Source organism: Amphiura filiformis, chromosome 18 (genome assembly GCF_039555335.1).
Source record: "Amphiura filiformis chromosome 18, Afil_fr2py, whole genome shotgun sequence".
Lineage (NCBI taxonomy): Eukaryota > Metazoa > Echinodermata > Ophiuroidea > Amphilepidida > Amphiuridae > Amphiura > Amphiura filiformis.
In genome coordinates this window covers 16498117-16519249 of record NC_092645.1, presented here as the reverse complement: position 1 = coordinate 16519249, position 21133 = coordinate 16498117, and the positions used below count along the sequence as shown (strand labels likewise).

Here is a 21133-nt window from a genome sequence, read left to right as displayed (position 1 = left end):
GAACCAAAGGATGGATCCAAACGAATGCAGCAGTGTCACACTAGCAATGGATAAAATTAAAAACGGAAAATATGACACAACATCCAATGAAGGAATAAACAGTTAAAAACCCTATAAGAAATCCTATAAGAAACTGAGAATTGAATATGTTTGACTTCAGACTAATTTTGCTTGATTTGCCATAAATGTGTTTACCTTATTGTGAATGAAAAGTAATTAAAATAATGATATATATTTTAAAGAATCAATATTATTTATTATGTTGTATTATATTTGACCAAAAAAAATTTATATTAGACCAAATAAAATAAAATATTATATTAGACCAAAGAAGAGAAAATGTCTCAAAGCTGCCACGTGTGATTGTTTTAAGGTGAGTTGTCAGTTTATAGGTACAGAAGAAAGCATGCATGTGCATTACATTGCTTACACGTACGCTACATGGACGCTTGGCCAAGAATTACTTAATTTACCAATAGGATGATTTACTAAACCAGATCAGAATTGAATTACATTCATTGAAACTGATCTTGTAATTCTTAGGGTTTAGTACTAGAAGGTCCCATCGGCATAGCTGCCAGATGTCATATGTGTTAATTTTATCCAAAATAGAATCCAGAAATTATCAAATGTCTATAGGGCAGCTATTACATATAGGTATTGTCATAAACCCCTTTAATTACTGTATCAACAAGCAATGTCAGTGAGATTTGAACATGTAAATAGCAGCATTGGAAGATATTTATTTTTGTGTTTAACTAACTTTAAGGGGTCTGGAATGAGCGTTTATGCCGTTTGGACAGTATTTTATGTGGGACATGAGAGCACATCAGACTTATCGAATTGCATTCTGAATACGAAGAATGTCTTTCTGATATCAAATAATTTTCATTTTTTGAAATTCACGATATAATACAAATTTTATGACAAATTATAAAAATTTGATATGTTTCACATTTTTGATATATAACAGTCCTCAAAGTAAATTTTATAAATCTAATGATATATTCTTAAAGTGTATGTAGCTGGGAGGAAAAAGCCGACGATCAATTGAAAATTTTGATCTTTCATATTGAAGATATGGATTTTTAAAAAAAGACCTTTTTTTTTGGTGTTTTGGGAAAAAATCCATATCTTCAATACTGAAAAGGTCAAAATTTTCAATTGATCGTCGGCTTTTCATCCCACCTACATACACTTTAAGTATAAATCATCAGATTTATAAAGTTTACTTCGAGTACTGTTAAATATCAAAAATATCAATTTTAATCATTTGCCATAAAATGTGTATTACATTTAATTTCAAAAATCAAAAATTATTTGATATCAGAAGGACATTCTTCATATTCAGAATGCAATTCGATATGTCTGATGTGCTCTAATGTCCAACAATAAATACTGTCCATACGTTCATACCCCATCCCTTAAGGTGTAAAGTTTTTTTAACAACGTGAGCATATTTTTACTATATCGAGAAAGACAGCCTTTTCAGATGTCATCAAAGAAGGCCTTTAATTTATACATTATACATTGTAATATGTTTTTAATTCAAAATTGAAGGCACAATTATTCCAAAATCGAGTCAATTTGCAAAATTAGCTCCACAATGTTGTTGTTTGAAATACACCACTGCTTCTCGTTTCATGGCATATCGAAAGCAGACACTTTTGGGCAGGATCGAAATGGAGAAATAGCCAAAAATCGGCCCAGGGGGTGATTTTTTCACAATTTGGGTTTGTTACGAATTCATGTAACCCCATTAAAATTCAACCTCCCTGTGTGGAGCGTACATTAATTAAGGTCATGTCATCCTTAGAGTGTGTAAGAATTTCAACTGGAATTGCCCAATCTGTGTATATCTCTGCCCTCAAGAATTTCCAGTGATTCCTGTTTTGGTGCTGCTGTTACATGTACTAGAGCTGTAGCTAATGTTGTGGTTGGTACTGGTCCCACACAAGGGGCGACATACGGGGCGAAGAATACAACGGGTGTGAACAGCTTTTGGAGAATCCATTGAACTGGACGGATTTCTTCACGATCACACATTAGAAGCCTGAAAAACAAAAATTGATCCATGATAAATGGGAAATATTTTACATTATCATGATTATAGACAGCTTATGACCTTATAAAACCTGACAATTAATTATACTGAGCGTATTAAAACTTTTTTTACCAAAACCAAAAGTATAACATGTTGAAACTGCTTTAAAAAAACGTACATTTTATGTTTGCTGGGACAGGAGGTGTAGATTTTAAATGGGTGCATCCATTCTGGTAACCCAATTTGAAATTCACACTCCCTATGTGGCAGAGGATGGTCATGTCTTAGAGAGTATGAATTTCAACTGGAATGGCCAGTAGGTTGCAATTTGGCTGCATTGATGTCAAAACAACGAAGTCTTTGGTTGTATTTTGGTTGTCTGATGGTTATATATGAATGTTTACAAAACATCATAGTGATGTCAGTAACGTCATACTAAGGTTACAGCACGGCTATGTTGTAGTAACGTTGTAATAACGTTAAAATTGCGCTATAAAAACGTTACACAAACTTTTATTTTCATCCAAAATAGGATGTTAAACCGACAAGCTCATTTTGTAAGTACTTATAGAAAACCCAGTGTGTTTAAATAATGAATGTTACAAATATAATGAGTACTGAAAGAGCTGCCTCATCACTCATTAAATATATGTGACAGTCTCGTCATATGGGGGCCAAAGGAGGCATTTTTGAAAATTGAGTTACTGTAATTATTATATTATATTATACATACAATAGGGTCAGTCCATGTCGAAACAGATTGAGTGTACACCCACCCTCTTGGATTTTGCTCTCCTTTGGCTCAGGGGTACCTTTCATGGATCCCTAGGTGAGGTCACAAGAAAAAATTCAAATTCCATTTCGTTTTGCGAATGGCGGGCAATCAAAGTTTGGCGACCTCGACCAAAATTGTGAATTTAAGGGTCCAAATGACAAAGTGCTCTCTTTGAGGGCACTTTCTTCTTAATTGAATCAGTTGTGATCCTCTTTTTGAATGTGGTCACTCACTGGCTGTGTCTGAAATACCTAATGCCAAAAAAGATAGATTTCGGAATTTCGTTGGGATTTCAGAGGGGTCAAAATCAGCACTTCGTACTGTTCAATCAAATTATCTTGATTTTGAAGGACCCATGATAATGTCACAGTGCACTTATAGGTCCTAATTATGTTCAGAATGGATTAACCATATGCCAATGTCTATGAGCAATTAAAAAAAAAGAGAAATTTCTAGACCCCTACAGAATTTTAGGCCACCCCTAAAGTGGTTCAGCCACAAATGGCACTTAAAGTCGGCAAATTTTGACCCCTAATAACTTTAGGTGTACACCAGATATGAATTTCTAGTCTTTTGCATCTGAAAGAATGTAGTTTAATGTTACTAGGAACATAAGATTTGTTTTGTATTTTTTGTGTTTTAGTATTAAGTTGACGCTTTCAAAAATAGTCATTTTTGCCTAACATACCATGCATACAGGATACGGTACAAAATGCCAATTTTAGTATATGATATTTTTTTATATTTTTGATCACTTTATAGCCATTTGTATTATTTATCCTGATATTTCAAGTTGCTCTTGAGTCAAGTAATAAGAAAAAACTACTTTCTAATCCTCTGTATGGATTTTTAAGGGGGTCAAAAATGTACTTCCTGGCAACGATGCACATGCAAAGTACAGGTTATGGGGGTCAAATTTTCAGAATGCTCCCAATTATGTCAAGTTATATATCAAATTACTCGTATGGTCATGAGGATTCCAAAATGTATAGTTTGTTATGTGTCAGACCTTTCAGGAGGCGCTATGACGAAAAATGTTCATAGGTCAACGACCTATTTGAAAGTATCAAAACACAAAAAATACAAAACAAATCTTATGTTCCTAGTAACATTAGACTACATTCTTTCAGATGCAAAAGACTAGAAATTCATATCTGGTGTACACCTAAAGTTATTAGGTGTCAACATTTGCCAATTTTAAGCGCCATTTGTGGCTGAACCACTTTAGGGGGGCCTAAAATTCTGTAGGGGGTCTAGAAATTTCTCTTTTTTGAATTGCTCATAGACATTGGCACATGGTTAATCCATTCTGAACATAATTAGGACCTATAAGTGCACTGTGGCATTATCATGGGTCCTTCAAAATCAAAGATAATTTGATTGAACAGTATGAAGTGCTGATTTTGACCCCTCTGAAATCCCAACGAAATTCAAATCAATCTTTTTTGGCATTAGGCATTTCAGACACAGCCAGTGAGTGACCACATTCAAAAAGAGGGTCACAACTGATTTAATTAAGAAGAAAATGCCTCTCAAAGAGAGCGCTTTGTCATTTGGACACCTTAAATCCCCAATTTTGGTCAAGGTCGCCAAACTTAGATGGCCCGCCATTCGGAAACGAAATTGAATTTGAATTTTTTTCTTGTGACCTCACCTAGGGGTCCATGAAAGGTACCCCTGAGCCAAAGGAGAGCATAATCCAAGAGGGTGGGTGTACACTCAGTCTGTTTTGACATGGACTGATCCAATAGGCTATCATAATACTGAAAACACCAAAGGCCTAGTATACTTGCATGACTTGGTTCTAAAGGTTTTTGATGTCTATTTTCTTATGTATTTTATTGTTTTTAACTCCATGTTTTTACCTTTATCTCAGTTTCAAATTTGCCGCCTTTGGCCCCCATGGACCAGATTGTGTCACAAATATGTGACAGGGAAGCTCACATTAAAGTCCCATTCAGTGATCCCACTCCCAGTAAAAGTGTAAAAAAAAATTAAAATTGTTTATAAATTGCTTAAAGTCATTAAAATTGTCATTTGGTATTTTTGGAATGAAAAATTTGCCAAAGAAAACTGACGAAGTTGAAACCCCATTCAAATACATGTAGCTAATTTATATACTGTCAGTATATAAATTACAGATACACGTAAATGCCTTATTTTGTCTTAAATACACATCTATGACAATGACAAAGGTACCAAAATCTGAATTTTGATGATTTTTACGATTGTCCGGATGAGCAAATCACTGAATGCTGGCCTTTAACTTTCAGTACCCGTAAATTCTATTTATAGATGTATACAATAACTGGAATAGCATATGGTAAAAAAAATTAACATTATATTTTTTTACAGACGACATAAAATAAATTGAAATATATTTTCTGTTTTGCAAAAACTATATAATTATTATCATATCAACTTTGTAACTTATCTAGCACAGTCTCTGATATAGGCTGTACATGATGATCTCAAATTTTCCAACAATAGTGCGCTGCGCTCGGTATTCGAGGGGTGTCGCGGTTTGCGAACGGGTCTAGTTCCCGAGGGGGTCACTCCCATTGTGGCCTGTACACTGTAATATCCAGTGTTGTGCGCCCTTAAGTAAAACATCAAGTGCACGGTATAGTTATGCATCAATGATACGGTAAATCTTTGTTAACAACATGGCAGACATTTAAACAATCATTTGTGTCATTTGTGTCATTTGTTATCCAAGCTTAAGTCCCGAAATTGGCGACGAGGATGAACAATTCCTACATCGGAAGGTAAAGCAATATTTCCTCCATCGCCAGAAGCATTGTTAGGGTGAGTCGACGCTAAGAAATTAGAGAAAATAAGAGAAGAAGAAGACAAGAAAATGGGTGATCAAGAAGCAACCGTTACAGTAGTCAATAGGAACTTGAAAATAGATCCATTTACACACTCGGTGGATGATCACATTAGCGTTGGCATAGCATGGCAAGATTGGTTAGAAGAGATAGAGAGAGAGTTCAGATATTTCAAGATAACTGAGGCAGTAGATAAGAAAGATGCTCTCATAATTTATGGAGGCAAAGACATAGCTAGACTAGCAAAGAGTCTACCAGATCCAGCACAGGGTAATGAGTACGAGAAAGTGAGAGAAAAGCTGAATGACTATTATACTCCTAAGAAAAATAAACACCATGCCAGGTATCTGTTCTTGAAGATGAAACCTAACCCTAAAGAAACAGTTGTGGCATATGCAGCCAGGCTGAGAGAAAAAGCAACAGAATGCGAAGTTTGGCGATAGCTACGAGGAACGATTTTGGAACATTTAATCCAAACGATAGAAAAGCAAAGTCTAGTACAGAAAGCAATTAACAAGAAGTGGAACCTGAGTCAACTTCTCAAGGAAGCAGGTCAACTGGAAGATACTCAACTGCAACTGAAAGAGATGGGTGCGCAGGCAGGCGATATCAAGTCAGCCAAAGTATCCAAGTACAAGAAATACCAGAGGCCATATACATCGAAATACAAGAAGTCTTACCCCAAGCAAGGGACAGGGCAAGCATGCAAGTACTGCGGTAGAACCGACAGCCACGCTCCAGGTGAAAATTGTCCTGCATACGGGAAGAGATGCCGAAAGTGTAACAAGTATAACCACTTCGCCATATGTTGTGAAGCAAGTTATCACAAGGATACAAGCACGAAGAAAGAAGAAACACGGGTGTGAAGAAGAAACACAAAGTCAGAAAAGCGTATCAAGATACGGAATCAACTAGTTCGATGATGAGTTTTTCAGAGAGTCAGCAAAACACTTAGTCAGACCGGTGAAGAAGATACATGACAATGACAATAGTAGTGATACAGTAACTGTAATGATCAATGACGTGGAAGTACAAATAGACCCAGATAGCGGTGCAGATGTCAACATCATGGATGAACATCAATACAAGGCATTCACTCACAGATCAGAGAATGAACAATTACTTACTGAAAGTACAGTCAAACTGAGTGCTCTTCAAAGCGAAGTTATCAGTGAAAGGAGAGTTCAAAGCCGTGGTGAGAAACAGCACACGGGAGTCAAGACCAAGTTTGTCGTGGTTTATGGAAGAATAAATTCACCACCACTCCTTGGCAAGTACACACTACGTGATCTAGGCATGCTGGAGATAAGACCAGATGGATCACTTGGGAAGATAAATAACCTCAGAATTCCAGATGAAATTTCAAGTGTGAAGTATACAGCAAAGACAAGCGGATCATCAATCCAAGAAATCGTTGATGGGTATCCACAAGTTTTCAATGGAATAGGGAAAATTAGAGACATTAAAGGAGACAAGGAGATATATGCAAAGCTGAATATGCAAGCTGGAGTGGCACCAGTAGCTCAGAAGCCGAGACAAGTACCATATTATTTGCAAGCACCGTTGAAGAAATGGTTAGATGACAGCGAAAAGCAAGAGATTTTTGAGAGGGTACCGAAGGCGAAGTCGGTAACGTGGTGTAGTCCATTGGTAGTCCAACCCAAACCAAGATTCAAGACAACACCGAAAGAAGATCTAGAGCCACACATGATCAGAGCAAGTGTTGATTTACGAGTACCGAACAAGTATATGGACCGTAACAGAATTTCGCAAGCAACGGTGGTGGAAGATTTTACGTACAAATTCCACAACTGTAAGATTTTCTCCAAGATGGATATGAAAGCAGGGTATCACCAGCTTATGCTAGATCCCGAGTCCAGGAAGGTAGCTACATTTAGTACACCATGGGGCAATTACAGACCGAAAAGATTAATTTTCGGAGCCAAGTCGTCACAGGACATGTTTGACGAGACTATCTTCAGGATATTTGGGGACATCCCAAATTGTCTGAACCAACGCGATGACATTCTGATTGGTGGAGCAACTGAAGAGGAACATAATGAAGCACTGAAGAATGTTCTGCAAAGAGCAGCAGAATATGGGATTACATTTAGCCCAGAGAAGTGTAAATTTGGCGTGGACCAGTTGGAGTTTTATGGATACAAGTTCACAAAAGAGGGCCTAGAACCAACAGAAGAGAAAGTGAGAGCTGTGAGAGAAAGCAAACCTCCAGAGTCGAAGCAAGCAGTGATGAGCTTCCTCGGGATGGTCGGGTATCTTGCGAAGTTCGTACCAAGATATTCAAGTCTTACATCACCAGTGAGAGCTATCACACATAAGGATGCAAAGTTCAAATGGGGTCCAGAAGAAGACAGATGTTTCAATGCAATCAAGGAAGCAATCACAAGCGCAGAGACTATAGCGTTCTTTGATCCAAGGAAGCCTATCATAGTTAGAGCAGAGGCTAGTTTCCATGAAGGTTTATCAGCTGGCTTATTTCAAGAAACTGATAAAGGAGTTCAGCCTGTACACTTCATCAGTAGAACAATGGAAGATGCTGAGAAGAGATATAGTCAGACAGAGAAAGATGCTCTCGCCATCAAGTGGGCGAAGAACAGATTCAGAATGTACCTGTTAGGAGCACCGAAGTTCAAGATCATAACAGCACACAAGCCATTAATTCCAATGTTCAATAAGGCAACTGCTAAGCTACCACCAAGAATTGAGAAGTGGGTTATGGATCTACAAGACATTGACTATGAACTAATCTATGAGCCAGGTAGAGATGAGCAAGATCCGTTAGACTTCCTATCAAGATATCCTTTGCCAGAAACAGAAAGCGAGGAAACAGAGCACATGGTTAAGCACATTGAAGAAGATCATGCAGTAGTGATAGATAGAATCAAAGAAGAGACAGCACAAGATGAACAACTGCAGAAGGTGAAGCAGCGAATCCTGAAGAATGACTGGGATTGTTACAAGAAAGATCAAGACATACAGCCATTCCACAACGTCAGATATGAGTTGTACATCGAGGAAGATATAATCTTCAGAATGAGTCAGATTGTTATTCCAAGAGTACTTCAGAGAAAGGTGATCAAGGCGGCACATAGTCTAGGACACCTTGGCATGACTAAAACCAAGAAACTACTGAGAGATAAATACTGGTTTCCGACCATGAACAGTATGGTTGAAGAGATTATAGGCCAATGCTACGAGTGTAGAGTTACAACTAAAGAACACAAGACCGAACCTGTCAAAATGACACCGATACCAGAGAAACCATGGGATGTTGTTGCGATAGATTTCGGAGGCCCATATCCAGATGGACATTACAATTTTGTATGCATTGACAAGAGAACCAGATATCCTGAAGTGGAAGTTACATATTCGACAAGTGCGGAACCTACCAAGAAAGCACTAAAGAAGATGTTCGCAACGCACGGAACTCCGAGAAGAGTCGAAAGTGATAACGGCCCACCGTTCAACTCACAAGCATTTGCAGATTTTGCAAAAGAAGAGGGGTTCACACATCACAAAGTGACACCGGAGCATGCTAGAGCGAATGGTGAAGCAGAGAGTTTCATGAAGATGGTGAATAAGACTGAACAAATTGCTAAGTTACAGGGAAGAAATAGCATTCTAGCTATGCAAGACATGTTAATTGGGTATCGCTCAACACCACACCCAGCAACTGGAATAGCACCATACAAAGCGCTCATGAACAGAAAAGTCAGAACAAAGCTAGATCAGATAATCACAAATCCTGATCAAGAAGATATTCAGCAAGATATCAACAAGCGAGACCAAGATTACAAAGACAAGGTGAAACACCAAGCAGAAAACAAGAACACTAAACAGCATACATTTGTTGTTGGAGATTATGTATTGCTGAAGCAAACAAAGAAGACTAAATGGACAACAGCTTATGAACCAGCATTCTATGTTATATATAGAATTGATGGATCATCTATTGCAGCCAGAAGAGTCACGGATGGAAGAGAGATCTACCGTGATGCAGCTAGATTTAAGTTGGCAAATGCTGTAGTGCAAAACAGAGAAGATGAAGTTCAAGCTGAGTTAACGCCAGATTGGAGAGAACACATGTTGGCAAATATTCAAGCACCTGTTCAAGACATGGTTCAGCAAAATCAAGAACCACAAGAAACAACAGAAGAACCATCACAACTAACTTCAGATCCGGAACCAGTGGCTACGACAAAGACACCAAGGCTACAAAGGAGTCGACGGAGACCAGCATACCTGAGTGACTACGAAACCTGAGAATCATCAGTGCAAGATTGAAGAGTGTTGGATGAAGAATTGTGAAAGGACACTAAAAGAACTATGAACTGTGAAAGGACACTTACTTCATCATAAAATCCTGAAAAAAATCAGGAGAGAAAAAAAAAAAAGGAAAAATAGGCAGGAAAAAACGCCTAAGCTATTTGCAAAACAAAAAAATTTGCAAATATTTTGGAATTTATTTTGTTGCTAAAATATGCAAATATTTTGGAAATTTCTTTAAAAGGCAAAAGAAATTTAGTTTTCTGGAAATAATTTTTTTTTCATAATATTTTGAAAAGCCATCAAAATAACCAGAAAAGTGAAATAATCATACAAGAGACAATCAAGTTTAAGTTGAAACTGACTTTTAGTTTATTTAACAATGTAAACATTGTGAAAATACACAATGATACATGTGAAAATACACATGTTTAAAGACTGAAATAAGAAATGTCTGGAAAAAATCCAAGACAAATAGAGACTTTAAAGAAAGCAGAACTTTAAACTACTTGCTGATTTAACAGTTAAAAGTTGAGAACATTTGAAGTTACATGTTAAACTTTTGTACTTAAAAGTTATGAACATTTTGAAATTCAAACATTTATCAGTTTGAAGAACTTTTAGATAATCAAGCCAAGCTATTGAACATTTTACCAGACAAAACATTGTCTGAAAGCATCAAGAACTTTAAAACAGTATCTAGATATTACTGTTATTGACTATACATACAGAACCAGAATTTGGATTGTGAGATAAATGTATTTGGAACCAAATTTAAACAGGCATGTGATGTTAAAGTTAACATTTTGTTTGGAAGCCAAATTCTCATAAAAAGGAGAAATGTAATATCCAGTGTTGTGCGCCCTTAAGTAAAACATCAAGTGCACGGTATAGTTATGCATCAATGATACGGTAAATCTTTGTTAACAACATGGCAGACATTTAAACAATCATTTGTGTCATTTGTGTCATTTGTTATCCAAGCTTAAGTCCCGAAATACACCATCCGCGATAATCAACGTTTGAAAAGCACCTTAAACAAGGATTTGACCCTTAGCTAAAACGATACCCTAAACAGGTAACATGCGCCTGTTTTCACACCCTAAACAGGGATTTTATTCAAATTTTGTACCCTAAATTTAATTTCCGCGTATTTGCAATTGCAATTTTGCTACCCTTTTCCCCAATTTTTCATGTTTTTGACACCCTAAACATGATACGCGTGTATCGTGCCTACTCACGAAAAACTACCCTTTTTACGCGTTTTTATTATCGCGTACATGCCACAATGGGAGTGACCCCCCCCGGGGGGTCTAGTTCTAATTTGAGCATAAATAATACGACACATTACCTTAAATGTGTCAAACATTTACGTTTTCTGGTCTCAACAAGACAGACCCTGTTTTTTGGGTTTTTTTTAACTTTTACTGTACACTCACCCAGGTTTGTATATTGAGAGCCTGTCAAATCCCATAGATTTCATTTTTTCTTCAACTTCGCCCTGGAATAATAAAAGAAACAATGTATCTTATACACTAGGATCCACAACATGCTCATCTATCAAGGCATAGTTCTTTAATCCCAATACATTTGCATATTTATTGAATGACCTTTGAAAATTTGGGTACAAACACTCATACTCTGAAACTTGAGGTTAAATTTTGCACTATGATTGTGTAATTGAGGTTATTGAACTATGCCACTGGGATGAGGCCATTGAGGTCCATAGTGATAATTGGACGTTTATGGAACTGACAGGTGGTCCTATACTCCCAAATTCCAGAAAAATACAGCTCTGACCCTGCAGACTTTTTATTCGGCGTAAAATATTTGATGTAACATATCTACGTTATTTAATCTAGTCCCTTTATATTTCCAGTAGGGGAATGTGGTTTGATGACGTAAAATCGATAATAATTTCTACCAGATATTATACGTAACATAGTATCGATTTTACGTCATCAAACATAGAACTTGAAACGTTACTGGAAATAGAATGGGAATAGATTAAATAACGTAGATACGTTACATCAAATATTGTACGTTGAATACTCGGAGTCTGTAGCGGCCCTAAATTTTGGAATTGAAAAAAAAAGCCATTTGCCAAATGAAACATAATCCTTATAGATGGAAATAACTGACAATTAAAGTTGCATTTTTATATTTGGGCATTTTTGGGGGAAAATGTTAGCAAAAACATTTTCTTACAATAAACCAAATCGGCATTGAAATTTGCAATGCATTGTAGGACAGTTGTTACAGTTTTGGGACACTTTGCTCTCTGATCTATCGGGGAAATTGGTTTTTGTGCGTAAAAATATTTTAAATGTTTTTTTTTTAATTTAATCATCTTTATTAACCAAAAGAAGAAGAACGTATAACCACAAGATCAACTGAGATCCATTCGCTACTTGCACGGTTCCGCCATTATGCACTATGTGCGGGGAGAGCCTCGAACTAGCAGCATACATGAATGGGAATTGAACTAGTCATAACGTTCTGTGTAAGGTTACATAATTCTTCCTTTCATGTATGCTGCCAGTTCGAGGCTCTCCCGCACATAGTGCATAATGGCGGAACCGTGCAAGTAGCGAATACCGATCTCAGGCAAGGGTAAACACACTGGGGTAAACACAATAATTACAAACAGCAAATATACACATAAGGAATGAAATCAAAACTCAACCGTCGGTCAACCGCCAGCCCCGATATTGTCCGGGGATATTGTTTAGAAAATACGAATATTATATAAATTTATCATTTTAAAATATTTTTAAAATGATAACATTATTGCAATAATAAATAAATGAATAATAATTAGAGATATCTCCCCGATATGTCAGAGGTCAAAGTGTCCCAAAACTGCTCTCAAAAACCGGAAGTTACAATTACGATTGGTCTTATTGCAGTCACAAAAATTTTTTACGGGGGTTTTTCCAAGCAAAATTCAGAGACTTTTTTTTCTTCCAGGCATAAAAGTGACTTGTTTTAAAAGTGGGTCGCCGTTGATAGCTGGTGGGGCATTTTTACAGAAAAGCCAACAATCGGGCTTATTTGCCCTGATTTATTGATTAAACCCGGTTGTATAATGGTCTTTATCATGGGTCATCTGCGACACCTTTTCCAGTATGAGGCAAGGGAGAGCAGTATTATTATTATTTCCAAAATCATTGATTGATTGATTGTTTATATTTTGTGGTAAATAATTGGTTATGAAATAGAATAGAAAATGCGTTTGCTATAAATCTCAGTGCATAGACTGGTATTAGACCATACAAAACTACAAAATCGACACTTTTTATTGCCCTTTTCCAAGAGTGTTTAATGTCAAATTTGAGGACTTTCGATCACTTTATTAATGACTGGAAAATAGAGAAAGAGTTGAAATGAGCGCTTCCAAATTATTAAACCAAGAAGCACTCTCAACCCGTTTGTGGCTCTCTATGTAGACCCCCCTAAATTTCCCCACCCTGGCCTAAAAATCAAAATCAATAAGTGGAACAAGGTTTGCCTGGAAGACTGAAACATTTAAATTGATACACATTCAACTTTATGAAAGTTCATCTGTGTTGGTATAAATCATGATTTTGATTTAAACTTTTGATCCAAACACAAAGAATTATTTCCTACCTCGGAATTTTCAGATGGTACTCCATCTTTCATCAGCGAGTGAGTGACTGAGCGAGTGAGTGAGCAACCTGATACAGTCACTCACTCGCTGATGAAAGATGGAGTATAATCTGATAATTACGAGGTAGGAATTAATTCTTTGTGTTTGGATCAAAAGTTAATCAAAATCACATTCAACTTTATTTCAAAAAGATCACTTTTTTTTATAGTTTGGATCGTAAGATATAGAAAATACCAACCTTGATTCGATAATATAAAGGTGTTCTCTCCGGACTGGCTCCTCGAACGGAGACTAAATGGAAGTGAGTTGTACCACCTTGTTTAGCAAGGTTTGCTGTCGTTAAAATATAATCTCGATCTACTCGTTCATACCCTTCCTGTATTTATGAGCGAAAATATGTTTTAAGTATAATCCAGTGGCGTAGCCAGCACTTTTTCAGTGGGGAGAAAAGGGGGGGGGGCAAGAAATGTTTTTAAGGGGGCACCTTTTGGCGACAAAATCAGTTAATGTTACAAATGCGCGCGAAAAATTTTGGCATATTGAAGCTAAACTGGTGAAATATGGTACAAAAAAGGAACAAATTCGCGCGACTTTTCACAGGGGGCAGGTGCCCCCCCTCCTTGGCTACACCACTGGTATAATCAGACATTCTCTGGTATACGTTACAATAGAGAGAATTAAAAGAAATAAAATATCAGTTTTGCCTTTATCGCTATACCCGGTACCTCAACATACACAAAACGTTTTACAGAAAACGGTTAAGTGTCGGGTTATGTAAAGGCTGTATATAAAGGGTATAAAACGTTTTAAAAGCATCCAAAAACATGTTTGAAAACTTGCTTCAAAACATTGTAACATAATGTTAATAAACGTTGACAAAATATTTTGCAAAAATGGTTACAAAAAGTACCATTTTGACAATATTTCGAAACTGTTGTTTTGAACGGTTTCGTGTCCTTTTATTTAACCCAACATTTAAATGAAATTAAAACGTTTTGACCAAAACCGATACATGTTTATATATAACACGTTTATAATGTCAAAAAGATTGGTTGTGCTTGCTGGGTATACATTCTTGGTGATGATGATGATGATGATATAACCGTGATAATGACGACAACGAAGAAATGTAAAAGGACGCTGAAAACAGGGACAATTAAATTATTGGGCATTATTTTAATAATGTAGATTTTCCATAATTATACTGGCCCAACTTTAAGAATACAGTTTTAGTTACGAATAATGCCATTATCACTATAACATCCCAGCAAACACAAAACGTTTTCGACATCATTCGCAAAAGATTATAAAAGGTAGTCAGAAAACGTTTAAATGTCGGGTTATATAAAGGGTATATTAAGAGTATAAAACGTTTGCATAACCTTAAAAAAAATTTTGATAATCTACTGCTCAGCAAACAAAAATGTTTTACAGAAAACGTTTAAATGTCGGGTTATATAAAGGGTATAAAAACGTTTTAATAACATTCCAACAACATTCTTGAAAACTTGATAAAAAACATATTAAACAGAATGTTATTTTGGGGTTGAAAAATATTTTGCGAAAAATGTTTGCCCAAAATATTTTCAATAACGTTTTAAAAACGTTTTCATGACCTTTATATAACCCGACATTTAAATGTTATTAAAAGGTTTTGAAAAAAATATTTTAAGAACATTTCTGAGTTTGCTGGGTTCAAATATTTTAACATAATGTTATTTAAGTATTGACACAATATTTGGCAAAAATGTTTGCAAAAATAGTTTACAATAACATTTTTGAAAACATTTAAAAATATTATTGTAGTGTGTTTTCATATACAAAACGTTTTAAAACGTTATCATGACCTTTATATAACCCGACATTTTAATGTTATTTAAACGTTTTGACCTCAACCAAAAGCCAAAATATAACTTATTTAAAACGTTTTTAAAACATTTTTGTGTTTGCTGGGATGTTATAGGAGGAGAAGATTTTTACAACGAGAGTATTTAATGATGATGATGGTGATGATAATGATGATGATGATGATGATGATGATGATGATGATGATGAAGACAACTTTGGACGACGACGATTATGACGATGATGTCAATAGTGATGACGAGGGTGTAGAGAACCGGCGATGACGACGACAATGATGATAATGATGATGTCAATGTGAAGACCCGAAAACGATGATAATGACGATGATGTCAATAGTGATGCAGAGGGTGTGTAGAGAACCGACGATAACGACGACGATGATTATAACTATGATGTCAATGTTAAGACGCGATGATAATGACGATAATGATGATTATGTCAATATAGTGATGAAAAGCGTGTATACCGACTGTTCAGTGCCAGAAGTGGTTAAGTGCAATAGCTGCCTGCACTTCTGGCACGGAGCAGTCGATATAGACTATGATAGATACGTACATCTCCTTCTGCATATGACCCAAGGCAGCAATAACCTACATCGTGGCCCTGAAATAAATCTGCCGATTCTTCTAACGTCTTAAAGTCGACAATTTTCTGTTCCTGAAAGTGTAAAAAGTAGAGATAGGACAAATCAGCAGCAATTAGGATGTCACGGGAAGTGAAGTATTAGGCCTATATTATTGTAAGATGGTTTTAGTTGAAATTGTGGTTAGTATTCTTCCGTCGTGTCAACAAAATGGGTGCAGTTAGGCACTACCTTCGTAGAAAACCTTCAAGCGACACTTCCTCGTATCATGCCTTCCTCGTATGCCTTATATAACAATATATACCCCTCTCCCTGGGGAATTGTTTTGGCGAACACAATCTGATTATATGGTATGGGGATTGGGGGTGAGTATCGAAATTATAACGCTACGTTAGTATAGAAAATAAGAGCCGAAAGCACGCAGTTTGTTTTGCTTAATAAGGACTTACGGGCATACAGAAAAAAAATACTGTGTCAGTTGACTCATGTTAATGATGAGTCTTTGGTTTGTCCGAGAGACGACACACTTTGACATTTCTTGAGTCAATTGACTAATGAGTCAATTGACTCACGTAAATTGAGTCAATTGACTCACTTAAAATGAGTCAATTCACTCATTTGAAGTGAGTCAAGAGTGACTCGTTTAACTCATTACTGAGTCACTTGAATGTTATTTTTTCATAGACAAAGACACTTCAAAATGAGCCAACTGACTCGGTATTTTTTCTGTATTCATGTTATTAACAGATAGTGTTTGAACACCCAATAAATGATAAAGTAGAAATAAAGTTCTTACAACATTGAAATCCTTGAGTAAATCTGAATCATATTCTACTTTCCGTCTTCCAATAAGTGTGACTTTGTCGAATATTTTGGTTCTTGATAATTCTTTGACGAGTTCCTTTCCTGTTTCGCCGGTATAGCCAACTACAAATGCCGTCTTGCCCTGCGCTCGATAGCTGTCGAGGTTTGACGGGGCGTTGTCTGCCATCCTGTAAAATGATATGCCGAGAGATTAGTGGAAGGGCCCTTTCTGCAATAGCTGCCCTGTAGACATTTGACAAATTCTACAATCTGTATATTGTACACATCTGGAAATAGACACCTGGCAGCTATTGCAGTTGGGTATCAAACGCTAACCCCTCGATGTATATGAGAGTAAAAGATATGTTGAAAGGTTTGTCATGTCAAAGGCCCGGGGTCAAAGGTTCGCTATGAAATTGAGTTTGCTATGCCGAAGATCTGCTATGTCGATAAATAAAGTTTGTTATGTCGAAGCATGAAGGTAGTAGAGAAGGAGTGAGCTCGCGTGAAGCTCATTACGTAAATTCTATTGTAAACACAATAGAGACAGATATACCTTTGATCTAATGATCATCGCCGATAATTTCTGGAATGACTCCGTCTCATGGGGGTTCATATTTAGTAACAAGTAAATCACGTATGCGCAAAACATGTATTATGGATGCGCATACATTTACTTAGCTGTTGAACTTGAATATTCATATTTCATTTAATATAATAATGATTTTTACGATTAATATGTTGAAACATGTTGTACCAGAATGTTTCTAAACAGGTTATTATGGAATGGTGCAGTTCACACACATTTTAAGGACGGGTAAAATTGTGTTAACCACTGTTTTAAAAATACGAAGATCTTATTAAAACAAATTGCGCATTTTTAAGTTGAGGAATTCTCCCATCAAACGAGATGTATCTCAGTGTTGCCCGGTACTGCCCGGGTTGGTCCGATTTTATTTGTTTACCCAAAACTTTAACAATTGTTCCTCCCCGAGGTTTCAAAATAAACCGCGTCCTGAGCCCTCTTTAAACTAGGCAATGAAAGAGATGTAAAGCAACATTTTCATCAAGTTAGAATGACTTATGCTGTTTCATCATATTTATAGCGCACATAAGTGTGCGACCATGCATGTATACAGCACAAAAGATTATAAGTGATAATCGGTTACATAATCAAAACGTTGATCTGAAAACCTCAAAGGGCGGCAATTATGATTGTACAATAGAATGCGTGCGAGCTTTCTCCTTCTCTACTACCTCCATGGTCGAAGGTCCTCTTTGTCGTATGAAAAATGGTTCAAAGGTCCGCTTATATGTTACTATGAAATGAGATCCGCTTTGTCGAAGGTCCGCTATGTCGAATATGAAATGAGTTCCCGATGTCGAAGGTCCCTTATGTAGAATATGAAATAAGGTCCGCTTCGTCGAAGGTCCGCTGCATGAGTCGAATAGGCCTATGAAATAAGGTTTGCTATGTCCCCTATGTCGCAGATCCGCTATGTAGAATATGAAATAAGGTCCGCTATGTCGTTTATGAAAAAGGTTCAAAGGTCCACTTTGTCGAATATGAAATAAGGGCGGCTTTGCCGAAGGCCCGCTATGTCGAATATAAAATATGGTCCATTATGTCGAAGGTCCTATGTCGAATAAGGTTTGCTATGTCGAAGGTCCCCTGTATCGTATATGAAAAAAGGTTCAAATTTCCATTTTGTCGAATATGAAACAAGGTCCGCTTTGTCGAAGGTCCGCTATGCACCTATAGCTATGTCAAATATGAAATAAGATCCACTTTGTCGAAGGTCCGCTGTGTCGAATATGAAATAGGTCCGCTATGTCGAAGGTCCCCTATGTCGTATATGAAAAAAAGGCCCGGAAAAAAGGTTCACAAAGGTCCACTTTGTCACATATGAAATAGGCCCTCCGCTATGTCGAATATGAACTAAGGTTCAAAGGTCTGCTATATATCGAGTAGGCCTATAAAATAAGGTCTGCTATGTCGAAGGTCCGCTATGTCGAATATGAAGATCTGCCATGTCGAATAAGAAGATCTGCCATGTCAAAGGCCCACCATGTCGAATCTTAATCTAGCCCTAACCCAACTCTAGCTATATTATAGGCCTAATCCTATTTCGCATTCGACTTATCGAGTAGCGTATTTATAACCGTCATAGCGGACCTTATTTCATCTGATAGTGCAGTGGACTTTCGACCAGCATTGCGAGCCTTTTTTTATAGGCTATTCGACAAAGCGAACCTTCGACAAAGCGAACCGTATTTTATAATAGGCCTATATTGCTCAATTGTGTCACAAACGCTACTAGAGCTTACAAGTTTGGTTATGTTTTTTAAACATAATGTAAGGAAATTTCAATGAGCCCTACCTTACGCCCTTAACATTTCACGTCTATGGCAAGTTGTATGGATATCCGTGAACTAATCCAAAGTCCAGTCAAAATCAGTAGGCTACCCGTGACTGGTTTATAAAATAGAGTAAATTCACAGAACTCAACTCAGTTCCGGCAATAATGCTATATACAAACTAGACCACCCCAACATGGTCCGTCAAGAAGGACCACGCTATTATACGATAATCCATGCCGTCAGCATCGTGGTACTAGCGTCGTCCTTCCTGACGGACTATCGCAACACGGATCCCATCAGAGTCCTGGCAGAGCATGGGGAGCTCGAGGGGGACGCTGGGGGAGGGGCGGGGACACGAGGGCACTAAGTTCCAGGCTGTCATGCGGGGAAGGGGCGAAATATGGATTAAGACATTTGAAGCTATTTAAAAACTCCAATGGTTTTTTTTTGGAAAGTGCATGGGGACTATGGCAAAGCCCAAGTCCCAGGGAGGGGGGGGGGGTGGTTAACGGGAGTATATGGGATTGCTCGGCCGGTGCTCTGACGCCTAATGAATAAGACTTACGACGTGATATATTAAAATTTTAACATTTTGCAGCCTAGGGCCTACCGGTTGAAATTTATAATTTACAACGGCGCGGCAACCATTCTTAAGTAAAACACAAGAAGCAAAGTCAGTTACAGCAATAAACCTACTTACGTTATTACATGTTGCGAGCTATTCGGCGAATGTAACTCAACCATCAAGAAATAAAACACAGCAAATACAGTTACAGCAATACCAAGCACAGTCAATATCGCTGACAGGTTACGATTGAAGGCAAACCAAAATATAGCTCGTGTAATGGAGGACACCACTAATAGTAACATTAGTATCTTCAACGTTGACATAAGCCCAGGATCTTCGGTATCCCCTACAAAAGAGGATACGGCCTCGCCAAATTCTCCCATAGACATTTTGAAGAATAAATTTAAGATCATGTTCCGAAATGTGGCTATATAATTTATATTTGGTGTCTATGTATATATAAAGCTCCACGTGGTTATTCCTGTAATGCAAATATCAATTCGGTGATAATATTGATAAGAGTTCTATTATCAGTTACTAAACCAATACCATGAATATCGACATGGACCGATGATCAATATCATGTAATCGACTCAGAGGTCACTTTAAAGGGATATCCTAGCAAACACAAAACGTTTAACAGAAATCGTTCATTAGTCGGGTAATATAAAGGGTATAAAACGTTTTAATAACGTTCCAAAAAACATTTCCGAAAAGTTGATGCGAAACATTTACGATTTTCTTCAAATTTTAAATTGGTTGATTCTATACTCAAAATGCTAAAATAATACTATTATTGTAGGAAAAGGGTTTCTGTCCATTTTGAGCTGAAATAACAAGGTTAAGTTATAAAAGGTTGTCAGAAAACGTTTAAATGTCGGGTTATATAAAGGGTACATTAATGGTATAAAACGTTTTCATAACATTAAATAACGTTTGTTGGTAATTTACTGCACAGCAAGCACAAATGTTTTACAGAAAACATTTAAATGTCGGGTTATATAAAGGGTATGAAAACGTTTTAATAACATTCCAAAAACATTTTTGAAAACTTGGTACAAATCATTCTAAACAGAATGTTATTTTGTGGTTGAAAAAAAAAAAAAAAAAAATGTTTGCCCAAAATATTTACAATAACGTTTTAAAAATATTTTTACGACCTTTCTATAACCCGACATTTAAATGTTATTAAAACGTTTTGTAAAAAACATTTTAAGAACATTTCTGTGTTTGCTGGGTACAAATATTTTAACATAATGTTATTTAAGTGTTGGCAAAATATTTGGCCAAAAATGTTTGCAAAAATAGTTTACAATAACATTTCGAAAACATTTTAAAAATATTGTTGTAGTGTGTTTTCATACAAAACGTTTTAAAACGATT

General features: G+C 36.7%; 1 protein-coding gene across 1 annotated transcript; it reads right to left on the bottom strand.

Annotated features, from left to right (window-relative positions):
- Window positions 1–1350: 1350 nt before the first annotated feature.
- Window positions 1351–20326, bottom strand: LOC140139931 (oxidoreductase HTATIP2-like). Its single transcript, XM_072161712.1, has 6 exons — window positions 19883–20326; window positions 16814–17009; window positions 15990–16091; window positions 13807–13944; window positions 11377–11438; window positions 1351–2053 (listed from the first exon to the last, which is right to left on the bottom strand). The coding sequence occupies exons 1-6, from the start codon at window positions 20161–20163 to the stop codon at window positions 1831–1833; spliced, it is 1002 nt and encodes a 333-aa protein (XP_072017813.1). The 5' UTR covers window positions 20164–20326; the 3' UTR covers window positions 1351–1830.
- Window positions 20327–21133: the final 807 nt, after the last annotated feature.